This window comes from Meriones unguiculatus, chromosome 21 (genome assembly GCF_030254825.1).
Source record: "Meriones unguiculatus strain TT.TT164.6M chromosome 21, Bangor_MerUng_6.1, whole genome shotgun sequence".
In the NCBI taxonomy this organism is placed as follows: Eukaryota; Metazoa; Chordata; class Mammalia; order Rodentia; family Muridae; genus Meriones; species Meriones unguiculatus.
In genome coordinates, this window is record NC_083368.1 from 33,101,068 (window position 1) to 33,123,833 (window position 22,766).

Genomic DNA, 22,766 nt, shown 5'->3' on the forward strand with positions numbered 1-22,766 from the left:
TTTTTGTGTCCAGAGAAGTCTCCTCACAAATCTAGACACAGAAGTCAGCTGTATCACTAATAAGAGTGTAGCAGAATTCAGAAGCCTCCTACTAAGCCAGCCAGACTCTAATTGGGATAATGTCAGAGAACCCAGTTCTCCAGAGGGTTCCCACCTGGCACAGCCTTGACTAAGTAAGTGGCAGTTATTGCTTACATCTGGAAGATGTAAGCTGTACATTGCTGGCAATTTCTAATTCACTTCATTTCCTGTATTGCAACTAAGCTTTCTAAAAATAGCAAATTATTTAAAACAACTAATTGAAGGGGAGTGTTGTGCCAAGTCAAGGCAGCTCTGTATGGAAAAAGTAGATGGACCAGTGCCTGCCACCTGATCCACCCAATGCTGGATGGAGGTCAACTCTCCTGTGTCCTTAAGGCCTCTGCTCCGTTATTCACAGTAACTATTATCAATAACTGGTCTGTGATCAAAAGCTACCTCTGTTGAATTCTAGTGTGTCAGCCCTTAATTCTCAGCACTGGAAATATGTCAAAGTCTACTCAGTGGACACAACTCTGTACCACAAATCTACGAATCTGGCCAAAGTTTAGAACCGTTCTCAGAATAATAAAGTCCGGGCTGGCAACGAAAGTCACACAGAAACAAGCTTTCACAAGAGCTGCGACCTAACCCATGCAAATGCAACATGTATGACCTAAGAATCTTTAATAAGCACTTATAGTAAAAGTATACTTTGAGAGGTCAGCAAGTTATTTGTTGTAAAATACCTGATTTCTCATGATCACGATACTTACCTAAAATGAAGGCAACTAAAGGGAGCCTGATTGATTACTATTGATACCAATAGTATGTAATTTTTCAAATTCCCAGATCCCTGAGCTGAACCTACTGAAGCGCACACCTCAAATCCATCAATACAGACAAGTGAAGCGTTTCTCATAGAGAAGTTTAATGTGAAACCTTTAACAGCAGAGGTTTCGGCCTCCATACGAAGACTCTTCAAGCCTCTTAAAACTGTCACATACCATCTTCTTAGGGTTTCTATTGCTGTGACGAAACACCATGACCAAAAAGTTTGGGGAGGACAGGGTTTATTTGGCTTACTCTTCCCTACCACCGTTTATCATCAAAGGAAATCAGGGCAGGAACTCCAAACAGGGCAGGAGCCTGGAGGCAGGGGCTGACGCAGAGGCCTTGGAGGAGCGCCACTTACTGGCTTGCTCATGACTTGCTCAGCCTGCTTTTTATAGCATCCAGGACCACCAGCCCAGGCATGGCTCCGCCTACAGTTGGCTGGGTCCCTCCCACATTGAGAAAATGCCTTATAGCTGAATCCTATGGAGGCATTTCTGCAACTGAGGCTCCTTCCTCTCTGATGAGGCTAGCTTGTGTCAAGTGGACACAAAACCAGCCAGTATATACATACAGCAAAAGGGTTTTATTTTGGAGGGTGCTTTTCTAGTGTTTGTTTTGGAGCCAGTCTTGCTATTTAGGCTAGGTTGGTCTCAAACTTGCAATCTTCCTGCCCCAGCTTCTTTGCAGGTGTGCAGTAACACACCAAGCAACAGAGTTACTTTGACTCTGATATAGATTATGCACATGTCACAGAGTTGGGCCCATGCTTTCAATCTCTTAGGTTGGCTCAACACAGCCTGCACAGAATACAGCCAATGATACCTTGTCTCATTCCCCAACCTTAAGGCCAGGATTCTCTAATCTCAAGATCCTACACTTTTAAAAAGCCTGGTAATTGAAACTTCCCTAACTTTATATTGTAGAGGAGACAAAAAAAAAAAAAACAAACAAAAAAACACTTTAGCAAAATTAAAATCAAAATCCCATAAAGATTTGATTTTGGACTTTTCACAAAAATGTGACCAAAGGAACCAGTAACATACATAAGCACTCTTTAGTATTTATTATTCTTAGGAAATAGTTATCAAGGCATGGTCCAAGATCTCTGCCATCTTCCTGTAGCAGTGCTCCAAGTTAATATTTCAAAGGACACACAGTCACCCCCAGCTGACTAGTGTTCGCTTTCACCTAAAGCTTCCTAGTGAGCTTATCACTTACCCTCTCACATCTTTACACACAGAAGTGGCCCAAGTACAGGAATAACCCATGGCCTTTGCAGAATTTGACTAGGCTTTTAAACTTGCAAAACTAGTTCCAAAGTGGAGTCTCCAGAAGCAGTCTCCCGGGGGCAATTTGTGCTTTTGAAGTTAATACAGAGACGCTGTATTTCTGTAGCATCTGTCAACACTACCGAGACTCCCCTACATTTCTAACACAAACGTGGCTTCCATGAAGTCCTATCAAAACTATTATAAACTGTCTCCAATACCATTAGATTTGATAAAGTCACTGAGTTAATAAAACATTAAAATCATAAACTGGCTTTCAGAATTAAACACTCAAAACACAGTACACTATGAAAGCTGTTTCAAAAGCTTCATTCTCTCCAAAGCTGCTGCTTGCAGTCATGAACCCAAACCGCTTCCTTGGTCCTTTTTCATTTTGATCTTCGTTTGTAACGAATTACTGGGTTTTCAGGGGTATGAATCATTGTTGTATAATTCACACTGGGAAAATATCCATTGATGAGGTCAAATTCATATAAACGCAGCATAGTGGACCAAATGGTCTTAATCTGAACATATGCAAAATTTTCTCCAATACAACGATGACGCCCTGTTTAAATAAAAAAAAAGTTATCAGAATAAATCTTAAATTCTTTTTACCGCTTTCTGCCTGCAGTGGCATTCGCTAGATGTGTAACAGTATAATAAAAGGATGACACCTTGCACATAAAGAATGTAAATTTTTAAGCACATGTATTTCCAGTGAGGAAAACATGTGCAATTATGATATTTTTTGAAATTTAATATTCTTAAGGTCGAACATACAGAAGGTCCAAATCATAAGATAGTTATCTAGCGTGGGAATGTGTAATAAGGTCCCAAGAGCAATGTTATGTCAGTGTGAACAAAATTCCAGATGCCGACTAGTGATAATGGAAGGAGATTTAATAAACCCAAAATAACATCTCTACTGAAATTAAAATCTACAAATGCAGAAGCTGACAAATTCTAAAATTCACAGGGAAACAAGGCCGGAGCAACCTTAAGCATGGACTACCATGAAGAATTTAAACTGATCTCAAATTTGATCACCTGACTAAACGTCCAGAAGCATTGCAGTGCTATGCTGGACAAGGGTCACCAAGTAGACCAGAGGGATAGATCAGAGCCCAGAAATCATCCAATGGCCACCTGGTTCTCGACAAAGGGACTTAGAACAAGAAAGTGTTGGAATAACTAGACACTAAAATGTGGGAGTGGGTGAGAATATAGCGAAGGATCACAAAGTTCATCCCTCTTCTCTCACATAATAGTCAAAAGCTCAAGACAATCCTAGCTTATCAATGCTAAAGTCATTAAGGTTTAGTAAAAAATCAGGAAACCACATTCATGACATGTGGCTTGGCAAATTGTCATGAATGGTCATGAATGCTGTTTTAAGAGTATTTTGACTGGGCCCCGTGTGGTGGTGTAAGCCTTTAATCCCATTATTCAGGAAGCAGAGGCAAGTTCATCTACATAACTTAGAAGCCAACCTGGTCTACATGCTGAGTTCCAGACCAGCAAAAGGTACATAGTGAGACCCTGTCTCAAAACAAGAGAAAGAAAAGATTGGGGCACATTTGTTATAAATACTTTTTGCTAAAGAAAAAAAGTTGGGCATGACTTATCACTAGGTTTATATAGGTCATTAAGCATTTATTTGTGAAAGCCACACTTTCGGGAGCCATTTACATTGGTCCATATTCAAGAGAAGTCTCACTTAAAGAACTAATAGGCACAACTACAAGTACCCTGCGTCAACAAAAGAACTGATAAACTCTAAAGACTTAAAATGTGTAACATAAGACTATAGATAGATAAATGACAAGGAAAGACAGAGCAGTGGCTGGAGTGAGATGCAGCCACAAGTCAAGGGTACCAGTAACTTCTTCAACCAGAAAGGGGTAAGGCTTCTTCAAAACTTTCAGAAAGAGCGAGGCCCTACCAACCCCTTGATTTCAGACAACCAGCCTCCCGAATTGCAAGGTGACCATCTTGTTTTTAGGCACCCAGCTTATGCTAGCTCTAGAAACTCTAAAATACTAACACAGAGATGAAGAAACGCCAAGACTATGATTAGGGCCACATAGTGACAGGACATTAATGAATCTACTACTCAAAGCTCTTCAGAAATGGAATAAGCTGCTGCATGAGATACAGGAGCAGCCTGGGACCTGAAAGCCAGTGGAGACAGTCACTAGCTTAGGATGATGCCTCTCTCCTTACAGAATCTGAACTGCCAAGCTAATGACCCTTTCGATTCTTAATCTACAATTCTTTGTGTGTGATAAGTGTATCTATTAAATAATGTGAAGTTCAAGGCCTTCATGTGTTTAGAACTAATAAAAGGCCGTGGGTCACAATGCGACAGCACAAGACAGTCACCCTTGACTTAATGAAACATTCTTTTCCATCTTACAAAGATCCCATTCCCAAAAAACGTGCAGGAGAAAGATACCTCCCTCAACCCCTCTCCCTGGTAACTGAATTTCAGGGTGGTTTACTGAAGGACAAATATGCCACAGAGGCAAACACTTAAACCTAAAATGCAATCCATCAGTCATCTCACCAGCTCCAAATGGCACATAGGCAAACTTCTCTCCTGATGCTGGGTTGTCCTGTAAGTAGCGGTCAGGATTAAAGTCCAAGCGTTGTACCCAGGAATCTTTCAGTCTTTGATTGACAGTAGGAGAAACACACACCTGATGTCCTGGAGGAATGGTGTACCCTGCCACAGTCTACAAAATGAGAAAGAACACATTTCATTAGAGAAGGTTTCAATATGGTACCCAATGATAAGGCATTAATCAGTGTCAATGTGAACTACACAAACATTTAGACACTGTCTTGATGATAAGCCAACTAACATCTCAAAGTGCTTTCTTTACAAGTGGGCCAGTACTGAACTAGTATATACACAGACCCAGCTCAAGGCAGAGTAGAATTAAACCTTTCACAATCTGACCTATATATATAATCCAATTTTTACAAAATACCATATTGTGTTTGAAGCCAAAAATGTACCTTTAACTTTTAAAAACTACAACTGTTAAATGAAAATCATAACCAGCATTAGATTAGCATGCTTAATATCTATAATTACATAATAATTTTAATATTTACAATGACAATGGTTTTTACGTTTATAACTTAAAATAATATTCTCTCTGAAACTGGGCCCCAAAAGGGGAAATCTAGCCAAGAGACTCACCTGAGGGGTCTTGGCCATTCTCATCATGGTCATTATAGGGGGTCTCAGTCTTAGTGTTTCTTTTATGCATCGATCAAGTAAGTTCAGATCCTTCAACTGAAGTAAAAAGAGAGATCAAGGATTATATCTGTTTCCCCCCCACAGATACTCACCATACTTCAACAGTAGGAGGCAATTATTTTACTTTCCTAGTTTGTGTGGAAGTAAAATGGCAGCAGCAACTGGTTCATGATGGCTCGGACTGCCATGTTTTATCACTGTCAGGATCAACAAGGGGAAAGGGGAGCCAAGATAACGGGACTCTAGAGGGTCAATGATACGGTTAAGGACCAATAAAGTCCACTCTTTCAAAAATTTGAGATTATCAAAAATCAGTGTCAACTTTTTCAACTCTGATAAATTAGAAGGCTTGTAATAATGTACCAAGAGTTCGCTCAAGAAGAAATGCTGCATCTGGGTGAGGAAAGCAAGCTTTGGAATGTAGCTTGCTTTGGAATGTACTGCAGATCAGTAGCATCCTTGGAAAGCAAAAGCATGTCCACCACAGCAGCCTAACTACTGCAGATAGGCCAGACCAGACGCCAGGAATAGCCACATGGAGTGGCACCTCCCTCTCTCCCTCAGAGACCTTGTATCAAAAAAAACAAAAAACAGAAAACAAAAGAAAAGGAACGAAGGAAGGAAGGAAGGTCCAGCAGATACAACATTGTAAGTACTTGAGGTGGTGACATACTTAAGAGATAAAACCAGATGCTTAAAAAGAAAATATCTGGGAAACAAAAATGATTTGTACAGGAGACTCTGGAGAGTTCTAACCTAAAGCATGTACAGGTGGGCTACAACACACACTATGACAGCGATACAATCTCTCACCTGTGGCAAATCAACACATGCAAGAAGTAAAGCCTAAGGCAGAGCTGTAACCACCTGAAGAACTGTTGAGAACATGCCCTGAACATGGCAAATTTCCTCAGCAAAAGCTAAAAACTAAAAAGCTAAAATCTGTCCAAGACAGTTTAAGGAATCTAATTGATATGCCCATGCACGGCAGCATCTTTAACCACAAAGCAAGCAGATCTCCGTGAGTTCAAAGCCCCACCGGTCTTCACAGTGGGTTCAGGCCAGGCAGAATGACATACTGAGATGATGTATATATAAAAAAAAAAAATTAAAATAAAAAAATTTTAAGAAGTCTGTAATCATTAGGTGGCCACAAAAAGAAATAAAAGTATTCAGTGAATACAGATGAATATGAACTTCATAAAACCTGCTTATGAAAGTCACTGCACATAAAATGTAGCGCACTCATTACAAACCCAGGGGTGAGACATCGCATTTTCAGAACTGCCTCTGCTTTTCAAGGTAGGCCGTTCAACAAAAATATTAGAAACATCACAGTGAATAAATAAATAGCTTAGAAGGAAGCGTAATGGGAACTATCCCAAATTTTTAGTTTTTTAAATTTTTTTTTTTTTTAAACTAAAGCAACTAGCTTCTTACAGAATTCAAATTTAGTAATAAAAGGAGAGTACAGAAACCAACAGCACAGCAGCCACAGGCCACTTGAAGGCACACAGGACATGTGGATTTTCCTCGCTGGCCACCTTTCTTGCTTTTCTACCCAGCAAGCTGGGTGAACACACATACCCATTTCTAGTCCCCATCACTACACTCTTGAGGACCCAGGCCTCAGAATCCCAGGTTATCCAGAGCTCCTGCATTTCACAGAATGCAACACACAGGAGATCCTCTCCATGCGCAGAGGCCAGACACCAAAGCAACCAGTGCGAAGAGCTCTAAGGCCTCAGCACAAAGCCACCTGACACAGTGTGGAGGAAAGGTCCCAAAAGCATATTAATTGATGCTACAGTGAACAGAAAGCCTCAAGCTGCGCCCTGGGAACAAACCTGATCATAAGTCAAGGGAGGCAGATCCTCGCCACACACTGCTTTCTGTTCTAAGTAGCATTTCTCTTGAAGCACTTTATCTCTGGCCAGAAAGAAGCCCATCCAGGCGCTGGTGGTGGAGGAGGTGTGCTGTCCTGCCAGCAGCAGTCCGATGAGCATCCCTGCCACCTCATCGTCGGTCAGAGGACGCCCGTCCCTGAGGGGGAACCACACGCTTAACTTCAATTGGGCAGACAGAATTAGTATTAATACAGTTTCCAGACGTAATTGTCTGTTCTCTTACCTCCCACCAATCAAGAAAGAGACCAGGAGAAAGCATGGCTTTGATTACATAACGCTTCCTTCTAGTTTATTTGCCAAGGTTCCCCATGCCAGCCACTGGTGTTGCAATAAAGCATGCAGGCCAGGACTTCATGTCTCAAAAATTTACAAGGACCAATTTATTGCCCCACTGCCTTTACTTTTTAACTGAACACATCAGTAATCTACATTTTAATGTATAATTTCTTGCTTCAGATGTGTGATCTGACAGTTCTTACTTGTATGTAGAGTCTAGTAAAGTTTGGAGAATGTCATCAACTTTTTCTTCTGACAGCCTGCGTTTCTGGATGGCCTTATAGAAAATATTCTTGATCTCTCGATGAGCTCTGTCCCTGCGCCTGTAATTCAAAACCAGAGTATTTTCAGTAGACTAGCAATGTTATAGGCTCATGTGCAAAACCAACACCAAACATAAAAACAACACTAACTTTAATGACTGAAGTGACAAAAACTCAGAACCAGGAGAGAAACAAGCCATGAACTCAGATAATCCTTAGGGCAAGGATCATATCCTGTCATACATGGCTCACACTACCTAGCTAAGTACAAGAACTTTCCAGTTCAACAGAATGCATGTCTAAATTAGCATAGTTTAATTAGCACAAATTTTAATAATTAGCATAAATTTTTCCAACTCAGCCCTCAAAGCTGTGGAGTCATACTCTCTCTTTAACAGGATTTTATTCTCCTTTTCACTCTCTATAACTGAATAATCTTTGCAGAGAGAAAAATCCTTATAGGTTCAAAACACAAGCTCCAAATCCCAAAACGTTTACTTTGACCAGGGCACTCAGTATGTACTAAGATGCCCGAGACTGCCCTTTCTACACAATCCGCATAGTGAGCCACAGCCGGAATCTAAAGATGGCTCAGTACTTCAGAACTCATCTTGCTCTTACAGAGAATGGGAGTTGAATTCCTAGAGCCCACATCTGGCAGCACAAATACCCTATAACTCCACCCCAGAAGTAGCCAATGCCTCAAGCCTCTTCGATTACCAGCACTCACGTACAGGAGAGTGCACACACACACACACACACACACACACAAACACACACGAGAGAGAGGGGTAGGAAGCAGATAGAGAAACTTAAAAATCAAATAAATCTTTATTTTTAAAAAGCATTAGTCACTCCTAAAAAGCCCACTCCATAATCAAGCTCTCTAATAAAAACCATCCTATTTCACTTGCAGGGCTGCCGTTGAAGACAATCGAGGTAACACACATGGAAAGGAAGGTGCCATTCCAAGCCTAGCAGTGTGAGCAGAAGGCAGGGAGGAGAGCATACAGCTTGCTTCCATGAGTCAACAGCGCAGCTCAGCAGTAAGTACAACATGTGTTTAGTGTGCCCAGGGCCCAGGCAAAAAAAGGTAAAAGTATGTGGGACAATTTCACTAACCCAGTTGGTCTGAGTAAAACAGGGAAGGCTGTGCCCTTTCGTAATAATAGCTTTTATTTGGCAGCCACATAAAAGCGGTAGATATCAAAGGGACACAGAGCAGTAGTTTAATGTCCATCTCTCACCTAAACAAAAATGATCCAGCAGGAGCAGAGCCAGCCTGCAGAGATCAGAGCCTGACTACATGCCAAGTACTGAAGGCCACATTTCTTTCCACCAGAGACAGTCCCTGTCCTCATGGAAACTACAGGACAGTTGGTAAGGAGACAAACAAAATCAAATAAGAGCGCAAACATTCAAAAGAAAGGTCATAGCATAGGTACAAGGAAAGCCATCAAAGACTTTCAAACGAGTGCTTTAAAAAGGCTGTATCTCCAAGTATAGCTTAGAGAATTCTTGGAGTGCAAAGACTATAGTAAGTAAGCAAAATATTACAATAGACCACAAACTCCCTTATCAGTAAAATGAAACTTACTTTATGCACTCACTACATGAAGAAACCTGCCCTAAATTCTTATAAAATGAAAGCTCCCAATCTGCCCAAATTAGAAAGCACACAAAAGCACAGTTAACTGTGGAAAGTCAGCCAAGTGCAAAGTAGTTCTTCTCCATACATACCTGAAACTAGGCAGAGGCAGCCAACCTGGCAGGAGCCAGGCAGCGTGGCTAAAACCTCCATCCAAATCTGCATACAGCTGCGCCACTTTCTCATTGAGCTGACTTCTAATTTCCTTTCCGTGTAAGCAATGGCTAGCTGTTAAAATTATGAGCTCAGAAAGCGCTTCAAAAACATCTATGGAGAAGAAAAGATCAGTCTCATTACTGTTTCCAAAAATCAATTAAAATATTTTCTTGAACATATAAAGAAATTATGCAGAAAAAAATTGGGATTATACACACACACACACACACACACACATATATAGTCATATTTAAATTTTAAAACTCAAAAACAAGCACAGTCCTATTCATAACTACAAAAACTCTCCAGGCACTATGTAGGTACACAGAACTCTGGAGACAATAAACCAAATCACTGGCCACACTGCCCCTCTGGTCAACCAAAACCAATGGATGCCTCAGAGCATTTATAAAGTCTTCGTCTTGAAGAGAAGACTATTAACAATAAATGCAACTATCTAATTCCCAGGTCACAGCACAAAAGCTACGATCACACCATCGTTACTCAATGCATATGAGGACAATGAGGAAATGGCACTCGCCAAACCAAAGGCAGTACGTTCCTGGGTCAGATGAAGATAAGGAATAAACACAGTGTCTTGGCTGTATGTCCTAGAAAACTATAATATATAATCCCTCTTGTACAGCCCCAACACTAGAGACAAGCATTGGGTAAGCAACTGGAGGGTGCTTGAAAGTTGCATGAATCACCTAGTTCTGTTCTGTAATTCTTTGGTCACCTAAGAACTCACAGTTAACATCTGCCAAAGGGGAGAGCAGAAAATATCCTGGTTCTCTTGGTGCTCTAATGACATGCCTCTCATGCTTTTTTTTTTCAGAGTTTTGTTTGTTTTAGACGTTTGATTTTTGACATGGGTTGTGCTATGTAGCACCGGCTATCCTCAAACTTACAATGCTTTTGCCTCCACTTACCAAGTGCTACGATGCAGGCACATGGCACAATTGCTTGTCATTCTTGGTGAGATCACACCTGAAAACTCAGTGTTTAGCAAACAGAAGCAGGAAGGTCCCTAGTTTGAAGCCAACTTGAAGTATACAGCAAGACCCTTCACATACGAAAATACCAATAGGCATTCTAATGCATACATCAGCTTCTTCTGTGGCTAGAAAATACATCACATCAGCTTCAGATTACTAAAAATAAAGTTCCTCCACCTTGTATAAGAGCTGATGGCCAGCCCCGGAAGGTGATGACCTGCTGCCTAAGGGCCTACTGGCCTATATTGCTCCTGGCATAGATATGCCAATTGCCTCTCTGAAGATAACACTTAGAAGGACACTCTAAAGGCTGGCTTTCCTTACAACACAGTCATCAGCACAGCCTTCTCATTATGGACACAGCAGCTCTCATAAGGCACTTTGTTCTGTACACACACAAAAACAGAGAAGAACAGGACAAATGTGATACATTTTGCTTACTTCTCTCTCCACTTTCTCCCCAACTTTTAAAGTATTCCTTTGTTTCTTTTTCAATTATAGAAACATGCTGCTTAAAGTGGGCTATGTTAAGACCACTTTTTAATATTTTCTTCTGTTCCAAGAAAACCTTCAAAATAAAATCAAAGGTATACAACATTAAAATACATTTTTATTTTACTCTGAGATACATAAGGTTATTCTAACTACATAACAAAGAAAACGACATTCTTAAATTTGAAAATTAAAAATAACCTCCTTCATATATGTCCTTATTCTATTTCTAAGTACCATTCACCACCAACAATATCTTCCAGAAGTTAAGAACAGCCTAAATGAAATAATTTTATGTTAAAATAACTGATAGCCCTTTGAGACATTAAAATATTAAACCTAATAAAATATTTAGGATAATAGATAAATCTGAGCAAAATTTTTGAAAGTCATTGCTTTTGAACATACAGGGAGTCATTCATCTCCCCAACCACTCCCAGCCCAAGTGACATACTCATGTGGGCTATTTCTGTTACAGTCATATCAGAGTTCACCAGACACCTGAGTCTTCAATGTGTTAATCTGGGAGCAGAGAAACATATAACGAAAAATATTCCATAACCTAAGTAGATACATTAAAAGAGGTTTGTTTGTTTGTTTGTTTGTTTGTTTGTTTTTTAGACAAGGTCTCATGTTGGGCTTGAACTCAAGATTCTCTTGCATGAACCTCCCAAATGCTGGGACTACAGGATGAGCCACAACACAGCTGGTTTAAGAGGAAGTCTGAAATCAATTTCCAACTCAAAGCTCTTGGGCTAAAATACCCATGGCAATGTGTAAAAAGGCCTTTTGATGAAATAGTGATTTTTTTTGTTTGTTTGTTTGTTAACCTTTCAAATCAAATCCCAGTATGCTAAGTTATTATTGTTTCCTCTTCTTTGTAAGAAAACCATTTAAAAATTTGTTTAGCCTTGCTAAGAAATGTAAAACAAAATACCTATCCCTTAAACAGCTACCCACGGTTTCTTCTTATATATCACAAAGTTTCAGATTTCTTACGAAAGGGAATAAATAAATTCTGCATTACAAGTACGCAATAGTCCACAACTAGTTTCAATTTGTCTTTTCTCTAGGAAGGAAGGGGCACCTACTGCATTTGGCACGTCATATGCAACTCCCTTCCCAAACACGGGTGTCGTCAGTCGACTGTAGACATCTTCTGCATTCAGGTCTTCGTTTTTACTATTGAACAGCAGCGCAGCGGCGTCACTCCCCAAAAGGTAAGTGAAAGTCTTGCCCACCATGGTAAAGCTAAATACAGGTCCATACTAAAAGAGAAAAAGACCCAAAGTGGCATTATAAAAACATTTCTTACATCAAAGAGTAATACTTTATTGAAAAGTTTAGTTATAAACTTTTAAACAACTGTTCTCATCTGGCCATATGCCACCTCCTGTCTCCATCACAAAAGCAGTATAAATAAAATGATTTATTCTTTTTCATTGCTTATCATGAAAATATTTTCTACCATGCAAAATATCAGGCCTCTAATGGACTCTATCATTAGATGCTACTGTGTTGCTCAGGTGCTCTTCATTATTGGATATATAAGTAACATGCAAGTTGTTTTTATTGTTTTGCTCTCTATTACCAATATCAATTCTTTAATCAAAATTTATAAGAAAATACCTTTTAACCTTTTGTTAGAAACTAGTTTATTGGGACTGGTGGATGCCTCAGAGGGTAAAACCACTTGCCATCAAGCCTGGTGACCTGAGTTTGATCTCCAGAACCCCTGAATCGAATGATATCAAAGGATCATTACAATGAGAGTACTTGCACAGGTAAACCAGGACAGGGTGTGGTGAAGAGCACAGTACACAGGACTGGGGAGCTGGCTCTGTGTATTGTTCTCGGTCCTCAGTATCAAGTGGGCAGCTCACAGTTGGCTGTCGCTGTATATCTAGGGGATCCAATGCCCTTTTCCGGCCTTAGCAAGCAACTGCATTGAGGTGCAGATACTACCAGATACAGAAAGGCTTGCACACAAAACTAAATCTTAAAAAACAAAAAAAAAGTGTTGAGAACACACTATGAATACAGGAGGGGCACACCAGACCCAACCCTAGCTGAGGGCTTGCAATTCATGGCTGCAAGGGGGATGGAGAGTCAATTCTTTAAGGGTGGGTTGACCCCGCTCTAACGGATAGCCCCACACCCATGCATATACAGACAACACTAATTAGACTCTGTTGTTGTTTTTAATGACAAAGTTGAGAGGGAGACATGGGGGAAGGATCAAGAAGGAACTGGCAGAGAAACTGAGAAGTAAATACTACTGAAATACATTGCATACATTCATGAAATTCTCAAAGAATATTTTAAATGATATTAAAACAAAGGATAGAGTTCACTTAAGTGAAATAATTAACAAGACCAAAGCAAGATTTCAGAACAGCTGATGTGACGCAAAAGGGAAGAAGCAAAGACTTGAGTGCGCACATCATCCAAGTGGGGAGTGAAATCACGTAGGATGGACAGAACAATGGACAGAAGACAGAAAATTCTTCTATCCGTGATACATGATTAAGAGAAGTGTCAACTCTGACTATAATTAGTGAAAATAACATTTACGACTATTTTAAAAACGTGATTGTTAGAACTGCAGGTTCTTTGCATCTCAGAGGCTATCCCAAGGCATTCACTCTGGGCAGCTGAATGAGTCAACAAGGCCTTTTCATTAATGCCATAAGCAGGGAGGGCACAATAGTTTTTTGTTTTTTTTAAATAGCTTTCTATTTAAAGAAAGCACTTCTCTAAACTAGTTTCTCTACCTCTGGCTATTTAGAAGACTTACCTTCTCATATGCATTTTCCAGGAACTCAATTGGACTTTTCCCAAATGCTATTGCATGGCCAAAGAATGGAATTGGAGAGAAAATGTACGGCGGACTTTTCTGCAAAAGAAAAATGAAAAAATGAGTTTTTATTTCACTAAAAGAAACAGATTGATAGGCAGCTTGTGATTAATGTTTAAAAAAACAAAAACAGTATACTGAGAAAAGGAATAGCCAAAAAGAACAAACTGAAAATAGAAATGCCTAGGCAGAAAGGCACTGCAATTTTAAACACTGGTCACCACCAACAATGTCCAATATTATTGGAGGCTTCAGGCAACTTTTCTAGCCATTAGTGGAACAAACAAAGAGAGTTGATTCCAATACTGTGGTTTCTGCAGTCCACTACCCTTCCCTTCAATTCCTTTGGTCTTGCCTTACATTTTCTGGAACAGAAAAAGCCAAACAGTAACTTACAAAAAGGAAAATGTTTCTCTTCACATGGAAAAGCAAGAACACCATGCTTCTCTCACTGCAAACAGCTAGATTCACCAACTTTAAAGAGAACGAACCCTCTGCGGCAGCAATTCTGTGGCACTCGCCTTCGAAGAAACTTTAGATGTCACAAAATGAGGCCTGCAGATTGCAAGACTGTGAAGACAAACCTGCAAGGATGAACACGGATGTTCCTCTAATATTTGGTGGTCTCTGAACACCACAACCTCACAGTGCTTTAGAATAAGGTACCTTGGACTCTCTAGTGACAAATATACTATCTCTTCAAAGATGTGTAGAAGCTGAGTGTGAATTACACACCAAGGAGTGAAGGCTGGAAGATGTGCCAAGGTGAGCCTTGGCTCTATAACAAGCGCCCCAGGCACCCTGGGCTATTGTAGCACCCTGGGCTACAATAGGACCCTATCAAAAATAAATAGAAATTTAAAATCTCCTACCTACTAAAAGTAGGAAATCGTAACTGCCCAGCGCTTGCTTGAAGATGGTTTTTAACGCAACGTGGTTGGAACCTAATGCTGTATGCAGCGCTGCTAGTTCTTACATTGCACTGTCAGTTTCCAAAGGGTGGTTCAAAGCTACTGAATGTTGATTACAACGTTATTCATCAAATATACCTGGGAGGCTTGAAACTAGAGAAACTGGTATTTTAACAGACTCACAGGAAAGCCCTTACCACACTCTTAGTCTTGACTACTTAAGAACTGGCCGCAATCTCCCTGACACTGACATTAATCTTCATTACGCCCAAAAGCCCACAGGATATTAAACACACAAGGCAGAGTGATGACCACCGGGGCCGCAACTGCCTCTTATCTGCCATCAAGGTCCTCACAAAGAGCCCCAACACCTCGACCGCAAACAGCGAAGCCCGTACAGCTCTCTGCACAATCAGACTAGCCACCTCCATCCAGCAAGGCCAGTCCTCGCATCCATCTCTCTGTCTCCAAGTGCTGCAAAGGTTCATCCTAGCCAAAAGTTCAAAGCCGCTGGCACCAAAGAGACAGACGGCCAGCACAGGCCCGAGTTGGGATTCCAACGACAGCCAAGACCAGGACCACCTGCAGCACCGGCGTCTGCAGCCGCCACCCCATCCCCCAGGGTGCCCGCCCGCTTGGCCCGGGCACAGACCGAGGACCCCTGGAGTGCACGTACCGCCCCGGCGGGCAGCTGGACCATGTGGCCCACTGCGAGGCGGAACAGGTAGACCAGGCTGAGAGTGAAGGCGCAGGCGATGAGCAGCGTCGACAGCAGGTTGCCTCCCGTCACCTGCTCCATCGCCTGGCCCAGCACCGCGCCGCCCGACTGCAGCAAGCCCAGCAACACCATCCCGAGAGCCGCCGCTTCGCTCCGCCCGAGAAACTGGAGGCCGAGGTCGCCGCGCCTTCCCCGGAAAAGATGGAGCTGGAGAAGCCGGCAGGTGGGCGTCGGGAGGCGGCCCCGGCCTCGGGGTCTCTACAGGCCCGGGCGCCTTCCACACCCACGGGCTGCCCGCGCGCCACCGGGACGTCACACAAGGGGCGGGGCCCCTGGCGGCCACGCCCCCGGCGGAGGGTCGGGATCCTTGCGCCGCCGAGGGAACCTGAGGGAGCCGGCGCCGTCTGTGGCGCCGGGGCACGGGGAAGGAAAGGTTCGCTACCCTACAGGAACGACCACGTCCCGAGAACCGCGGGCCACGAGGAGCGCGGCCCCGGCAGCGGCCACCGGAGGGCCTGGCGGAGGGATCTCGGGACCCGCGTGGTGCCGGGCCGCGGCGGAGGCGAAGCGCTCTGTGATTGCACCGCGCGCCGCTGAGGTGATCTCGGCCTATGTGGCGTCAGCAGAGCTGGCGACCCGGGCACCGCCCCCTCCGTGGGGCGCCTGCCTGTGCACCTATCCCGCGGAGGTGTCACCTCCCTGGCTTTCGGTGAGACCAGCCCCTAGTGGACCCTGCTATCAGAACGGGAGGGTGAGGCCCATACCGCCCTGTTACCGTCTGAAGGCTTGTTCCCGTTGCGCCACAAACGAGCGATAGTTGTGTAGAATACTGCTGTGCCAAGAAGTCTTCCAAAATAAATACAGTTGGTCATAAGTAAACTGAGGCAGATGTCCTCCCTTCCCTCCCCCCAGTACCTATTCTGATAGCTTGTTTGCTGGATTTGAAGCAGGAGTTGCCCTGATCTCTCTCACTCCTGTAGCTTCAAAGAAAGCATCTCTGAGGACATGCTTCCAGATCTTTAATATGAGGTCCAGATCATCCAGATCTTTAACATAAGAGACAAATAATAAATAACCCGCTACAGTTACTTATTCAACCAGGGTTAAGACCTAGGTTTAGGCTAAGCTTGAAGGTGATAGAATGAGTAAGACCATCCAGCTGCCTTCTAGATAATTCTGCCTACAGAGCTCACAATTTATCTCAGCGGGTCAGTAAAGCCAGCGACTAAACTCATCTCTTCCCACGCCTCTACCAAACAGCCTGCCTGTAGTGCCTATGTACCAAGGTTACCACTGTATTCCAGTTTCCTCCTCTCTCTTATCAGTAACAAGATCTTGTAATACTCCATATTTTATTGCCACTGCTCAAGGGAAGAGCCTCATAATTTCTGATCTGTGTTACTACAACAGAATCAATCTTTGGTCACCCTATTCCCGGGCCTGTCTTGTGTGCAACTTCTTGATTTATTGGAGTGAGTTCAGGCTCTTAAACCTGAAATTTGCAAGGAGAAAGACCAGTTCCACAGTTATCCAATTAAAGTAAGCTTTATTTAATACTGGCCAGGAGGGTAGCCACTGGCTAAGATCCATACCCCGGATTCCCAGAGAATGGCCACAAGCTGTGTTGGCCAGGTGCCTATAAAGGCCAACCCACAAAGTTAAGCTACTTCCTGCCTTGGTCCAGTGGGGACAAGCATACATCCTGACTACATATGGTCAAGCACATCCTGTGCATCTGGGGCAACCAACCTTGTTTACTGAAAAGAAGATATGTGACTTGTCGTCTGTCTTACAAACAAACAAGAGTCCCCAGCATTCCAGGAAGTTGTCTGTCCTTGGACAAATGAGACTTACAGCTTAACTTTAGCTCTCACACCCCCAAAGACACAACTTTGAACACCATAAATCTCAAATGTAGAAATCCTAAAAGATCAAAATCCTTAAACAGAGTTCAGAGGAAAAAAAATGTTATAAAAGGTATGTTGTTAATCTTTTGTGAGATACAGCTCTGGCAGACCTGGAACTCTGTGTAGACCAGGCTGACCTCATGCTCACAGAGATCCACCTGCCTCTGCCTCTGCCTCTGGAGTCCTGGGATTAAAGGTCTGTGCCACCACACCCAGCCCAATTTTTAAAACTTACTTGTTAAGGAGGATTTATTTGAGGATCATCCATAATTATGGCAATACTTCATATACTTATAAAATAAAATAGGCAGTAATTACATATTTGCAATCACAGACTTTCAGGTATAGGCATGACAGCTGCACTAAGCAATCATTAGTCAAAAGTGAAATATAGTGTGTAATCCCAAACACTCAGGAGACAAAGGAAGGTGGATCTCAGTGAGTTTGAAGCCAGCCTAGTCTACATAGTGAGTTCAAGGACAGGCAAGACTACATAGACTCATGTCAAATACCCTGTCAAAAATGAATTATAAAAATGCACATCACTATGATTGGTAATTAGCTCTGTAACTGCAATCTGAAATACCATGACAACCAAGTTAACTAAACTAAACAAAAACTGCTATGAATTACAGATTACCACTTGGCCCAAAGCCAAGATCTCAAAGGATGTCTTCTCATAGTACTAACAGTTTCAATGCACATACAATGTTTACACACAAAAGTCACTTGTAATGCACTCTTGTAACCTCAGAGCTGGAAATAAAAATGTAAAACAAGCCCATCTAAGTCTTTACACAATTTACATTAGTAACATTGGTATGATGTAAAGAAATCGTGGCACGTTGTCAAAAACAATAGGGTAATGGAAGGTGACTATGCTCAAAGTATTTGTATATATGTAAGTATGTATATATGAAGATGCCAGGCTGGAACCCATTATTATGTATAACCAGCATATGATAATAAAAAAGCTCAAATGAGTCAACAAGACTGTGATACATAACCAGAGACAAAGAAACTCAAAAGTAGGAAAATGTTTGGGTTTCAAATCTAGAAAATGTCTTGACTTACTGCCTTCTGGAGTCACCACTTACAGTTTGCCCTAGCCATTAACTTAAGTTCAATTGAGGTGGTTTGTGGGGGCTTTGGCCGTGGTACTAACTCCAGGTCACCAGACATCATCTTCCCAATAGTCTCCTTTGTAATTTTGCTGGTGTGTTACGTTTTCTTAAGGCTCTGAAATATTGGTTTGCAACCATCAATAGAATGCCAGATAGTCTGGGACTAGAGGGACAAAACCAAGATAAACAATAAACAAAAGGGTTTAAGTGAGCCAGAGTTTTGACTTCTTTTACCATGAGGCAAGCATGAGCCTGCTAAGATGGCAGAGGGAGCGGCATTGATGGCATATCTTATGAGATACTGAACAGAGGGAAAATCGTTCTATAAAGTTTTGACTGTGATGCATTAGCCTATAGCGGTCCGTGTCCTTTCAATTCCTGTGCAAGCAAAACTGAAGCCCTAACATAAATAGTAAAACAAAACACAGAACTTATGAACTAGAAACAGCAAGTGTGTTGAGATGGTGAACTTTATATACTTTATTGTATACATTTATTTTTGTTGTCTGTCTATCATATATATCTCCTGTTGTTGCAATGACCAGAAGAGATTCTGAGAGCTCCCAGGTTCATAAGTCATTCTTTGCTCAAATAAACTCTTAAACTTAGCAGAAGCTAGCTTCTATGGACCCCACTCCCCTGCCCTACACCTTTAGAACCCTGCCCTGTGCCTTTATTTTCCTGAGACATAGTTTCATGTAGTCTAGGCTGACCTTGAACTTGTTACACAGCTGGAGAATGAAGTTCTGGTTCTCCAGTCTCCACCATTATTTTTGACAACTTGCCATGATTTCTTTACATTATATTCAATATTAGTGATAGAAATTGTATAAAGACTTTTAGACAGGCCTAACTTGTTTCATACACACATACACACACACACACATGCAAAGCTGGGTCTGATGCTGAGGGTACAGGCATGGACTACCATATCCAACTTTGTGTGTGTGTGTCTTGTCTGTCTGTCTGAAAAGCAGAAAAGGTTTACTCAGTGAAACAACTTTGACTAAAAAGACAAAGAGATACAGCGATCCCCAGTCCACCTTCCAGATTCTAGCATGGTTTTAGTTGTAAGCATATGTCAAGAAGAGCCATAAATAAGCAATCTCCCATCATTTTCTCAGCTCCAGTCTCTCCTGCATGTTTTGACAAGTGGCAAACCAGTTTCACTGGCAAACCAGTTTCTCAACCAGTTGCCTCCAGGGCCTCATCTTGTCCTCCCAGCTTGAGAGTCACAGGGGAAATCACAGTTTATGGGGATCCATTGTTTCAGTAATCTCAAAGCCAAAGAAAGAGACACAAGTATATTTAGAATCTGCTAGTTCTAGCCAGGCATGGTAGTTACATTTCTCTACTCTTATTTCAACATCTCAATCTTGAAGTGAAATATGCCTATGCCTAAAGCAAATACCATAAAAAGAATACAAGTAGAAATGTTAATCCCATAGATTGGAGGAGAAAGATCACTGATCCAAACTACAGCCAAATTAATTAAAGCAAGCTTTTTTATTTGTGTACACAGTCTGTCTCCCCACTATGGCAAGGTTCAAGAGATCGGCACTGGACATGGGGAAAATAAGGTTTTCATAGCTCAGGAGTAGGGAGTTTCCAGATTAGGGATTTGGCAGGCAAATAAGCAGGGGTCACAGAAGAATATAACCATAACAAGTTGGTCTAACCACCTCCTGAAACAGACATGGTTAAAAGGTGGTTGTTAGCATACAGGCATTCCCACTAGCCTGCCTCTCAGGATCCTGGCAACATCTAACGTCATCAGCTATGGCTATCACGAGGTGCACCACCAGTATAAAGAATCTGCCTGTCACCTCTTGCATGCTTTTATTCTCAGTCTTGTTCTGTCTCCCCATCTCTGTTTCTCTTGGTCTGTCTGTTTATCTTTCTCTTTGTCTCTTTCTCTGCCCTCATGGTTCTCTCCCAAATAAACCTCTTTGTACCAGTCCTGTTGCGTGGCATGCAATTCCTCATATATTACAACAATGGTCATAACAAGGTAGTTATAACAACAGGTAGTCATAACAAGCTGGTGATGGGTGGTCATAACATCTGGTGATCATAACAGCCTCTTTTTTAAAAAATAAAATTATTTTTATTTTATGTGCATTGGTGTTTTGCCTGCAGATATGTCTACGGGTATCAGATCTTGGAGTTACAGACAGTTGAGAGCTGCCATGTACATGCTGGGAATTAAATCCAGGTCCTCTGGACGAGCAGTTAGTGCTGTCAACCACTGAGACATCTCTCCAGCTCCCCATAACAGCCTCTTGAAACAAAGGCATGGTTGCTGTTTTCTGGAACAGGCAGTACAGAACCATGTGTAGTAAAGGTTACATATGGGGCATAACCACCTACTCCTTGATAAACCGATTTAATCTTAAAGAATAAAGCTAGTTAGTTTTTACTGTAGGAGAGCTTTCAAGGCCAAGATGGAGACAGACTGGTTTATCAGGAACCAGAATGTTTCTGGAGAAATCTTGGTCGCCTTTTGGGGAGGAGAAAAGTGGGGTTAGTTTCATCAATTAAAGAACTTAAGAATGGACTCAAAAGAATCCCAAGGGCAATTTTGTTAGAGTTTAAAAGAAAAACCCTGGGACAGGCAACCTGTAAATCTTTTTGGCTTCCCAGAGGAGGATGGAGCAGGGAAAGAAAAAAACAAAACAAAACAAACAAAAAAAAACCGAAACAACAACAACAAAAAAAAACCATTTGAGTTGAACCAGGTGTGGAGGTCAGCCATGCAACCTATAAGCAGCCTTGAGGCAGAAAGTGGAGTTTTAGAGAAAGAGTGAGAAACTCCAAAATGTTGGGGAAAACATGCTTAGAACACAGAGAGAGAGAAGTTCCTCAGAAAAGCAGACAGACTTAGAAAGCTTCATGGCTTCTGTAAGTTAGTAAACTACCACAGTGGAGAATGGGACTTCTGGGAAGGAAAAATACATTAACTCATTAAAGTGGCAGTATTTCCTCTACCTCTTCAGCATATTGTAGATAGACCTGTCTTCTTGGGGGTTGGTCCCTTGGCAAGCTGATAAGATCTGCCCAACTGGCTGAACTCCTGAGATAGTTCCCAGAGGTAGGTTCCATTCTTCACTGTAATATTCCTCCCCCTGAAAAGGTAACCCTAAAGTCATTTAGGAGATGGGCTCAAATTGGGACATGGCTATATAACCCATTTTGTCATGGAAATCTAGAGATCAAATTTCAGTGCTATGTTCACCAGAAAGGCTAACATCTGGACAGGGGGTTGGGTTCCCATGGTGACATATAGCTTCTAGGCAGGTGCTTGTGTAGAAGGAGAGATCAGAGCTCCTTTCTGGCAGAGAACTGAAAACAATGTGAAACTGCTGTTTTCAGGGGTCCATCTCTTTAGTGTTACTGCCCTGTCTACAAGCCCTCTATGCTTAGGGCCTGTTACCTGGAGAATTTTACTCAAAAACAAAGTGACAGCACAACTCAAATCTTGAGTTTATTTAGGGGCCTCTGGATATAGCCCAGGGACTCCCATGGTGTCTAGGAGGAGTTTGGTGTAATTGTGTCCCTCTCTATTTTGACTGACATGCTTGGATTATGTAAGCTTTTTCCTATGTACATGCTCTTTTCATGATATATTTAATTTTAATAAAATGTGCCCCAAATATTCATAGGCATAAGGTGGTGAGTAGGTGTTTTTTTGTTTGCTGTTGTATTGTTTTGTTTTATTTTTCTCCCTGAAAGTTCAGAGCTGGGCATGGTGGCACACACCTTTAATCCCAGCACTCAAATGAGTCAGAGGCAGGAGAATCTCTGTGATCCTGAGTTTACATAGTAAGTTCCAGGACAGCCAGAGTTATGTAGAGAAACACTGTCTCAAAAACAACAGGAAAAAAAAAAGTTCAGATGATAAAGTTGGCCAAACTGCACATGCCTCCAAAACTCATTTAGCTGATTAACCCAAACTTCTAGTTCTCCGCTATGCTCCCACTTATCCTAGATTAGGAAAGAGCCAAAAAAGGAGGGTTACCAATTGCTTTGCTAGGGGCAGAGTGCTATGTTCAATTGATTGAAGTGGGGTAAAACTCAAAGCAGGTGAAAGTTCCAGGTTGCTAGGCAAGTTGCTG

At 41.9% G+C, this 22,766-nt stretch overlaps 1 protein-coding gene across 1 annotated transcript; it reads right to left on the reverse strand.

Annotated features, from left to right (window-relative positions):
- Positions 1 to 929: 929 nt before the first annotated feature.
- On the reverse strand, positions 930 to 16,126 carry LOC110562984 (lanosterol 14-alpha demethylase). Its single transcript, XM_021659917.2, has 10 exons — positions 15,579 to 16,126; positions 13,932 to 14,030; positions 12,226 to 12,402; positions 11,084 to 11,210; positions 9,581 to 9,755; positions 7,781 to 7,900; positions 7,242 to 7,437; positions 5,335 to 5,430; positions 4,693 to 4,861; positions 930 to 2,691 (listed from the first exon to the last, which is right to left on the reverse strand). Exons 1-10 carry the CDS (start codon positions 15,750 to 15,752, stop codon positions 2,513 to 2,515), a joined length of 1,512 nt encoding a protein of 503 aa, XP_021515592.1. The 5' UTR covers positions 15,753 to 16,126; the 3' UTR covers positions 930 to 2,512.
- Positions 16,127 to 22,766: the final 6,640 nt, after the last annotated feature.

Coding starts and splice junctions, on each gene's coding strand:
- LOC110562984 (XM_021659917.2), bottom strand. CDS start 15,752: ATGGTGTTGCTGGGCTTGCTGCAGTCGGGCGGCGCGGTGCTGGGCCAG. Junction 14,031..15,578: donor TCCAGCTGCCCGCCGGGGCG/GTACGTGCACTC, acceptor TTTCTTTTGCAG/AAAAGTCCGCCGTACATTTT. Junction 2,692..4,692: donor CTATGTGCCATTTGGAGCTG/GTGAGATGACTG, acceptor TTATTTAAACAG/GGCGTCATCGTTGTATTGGA.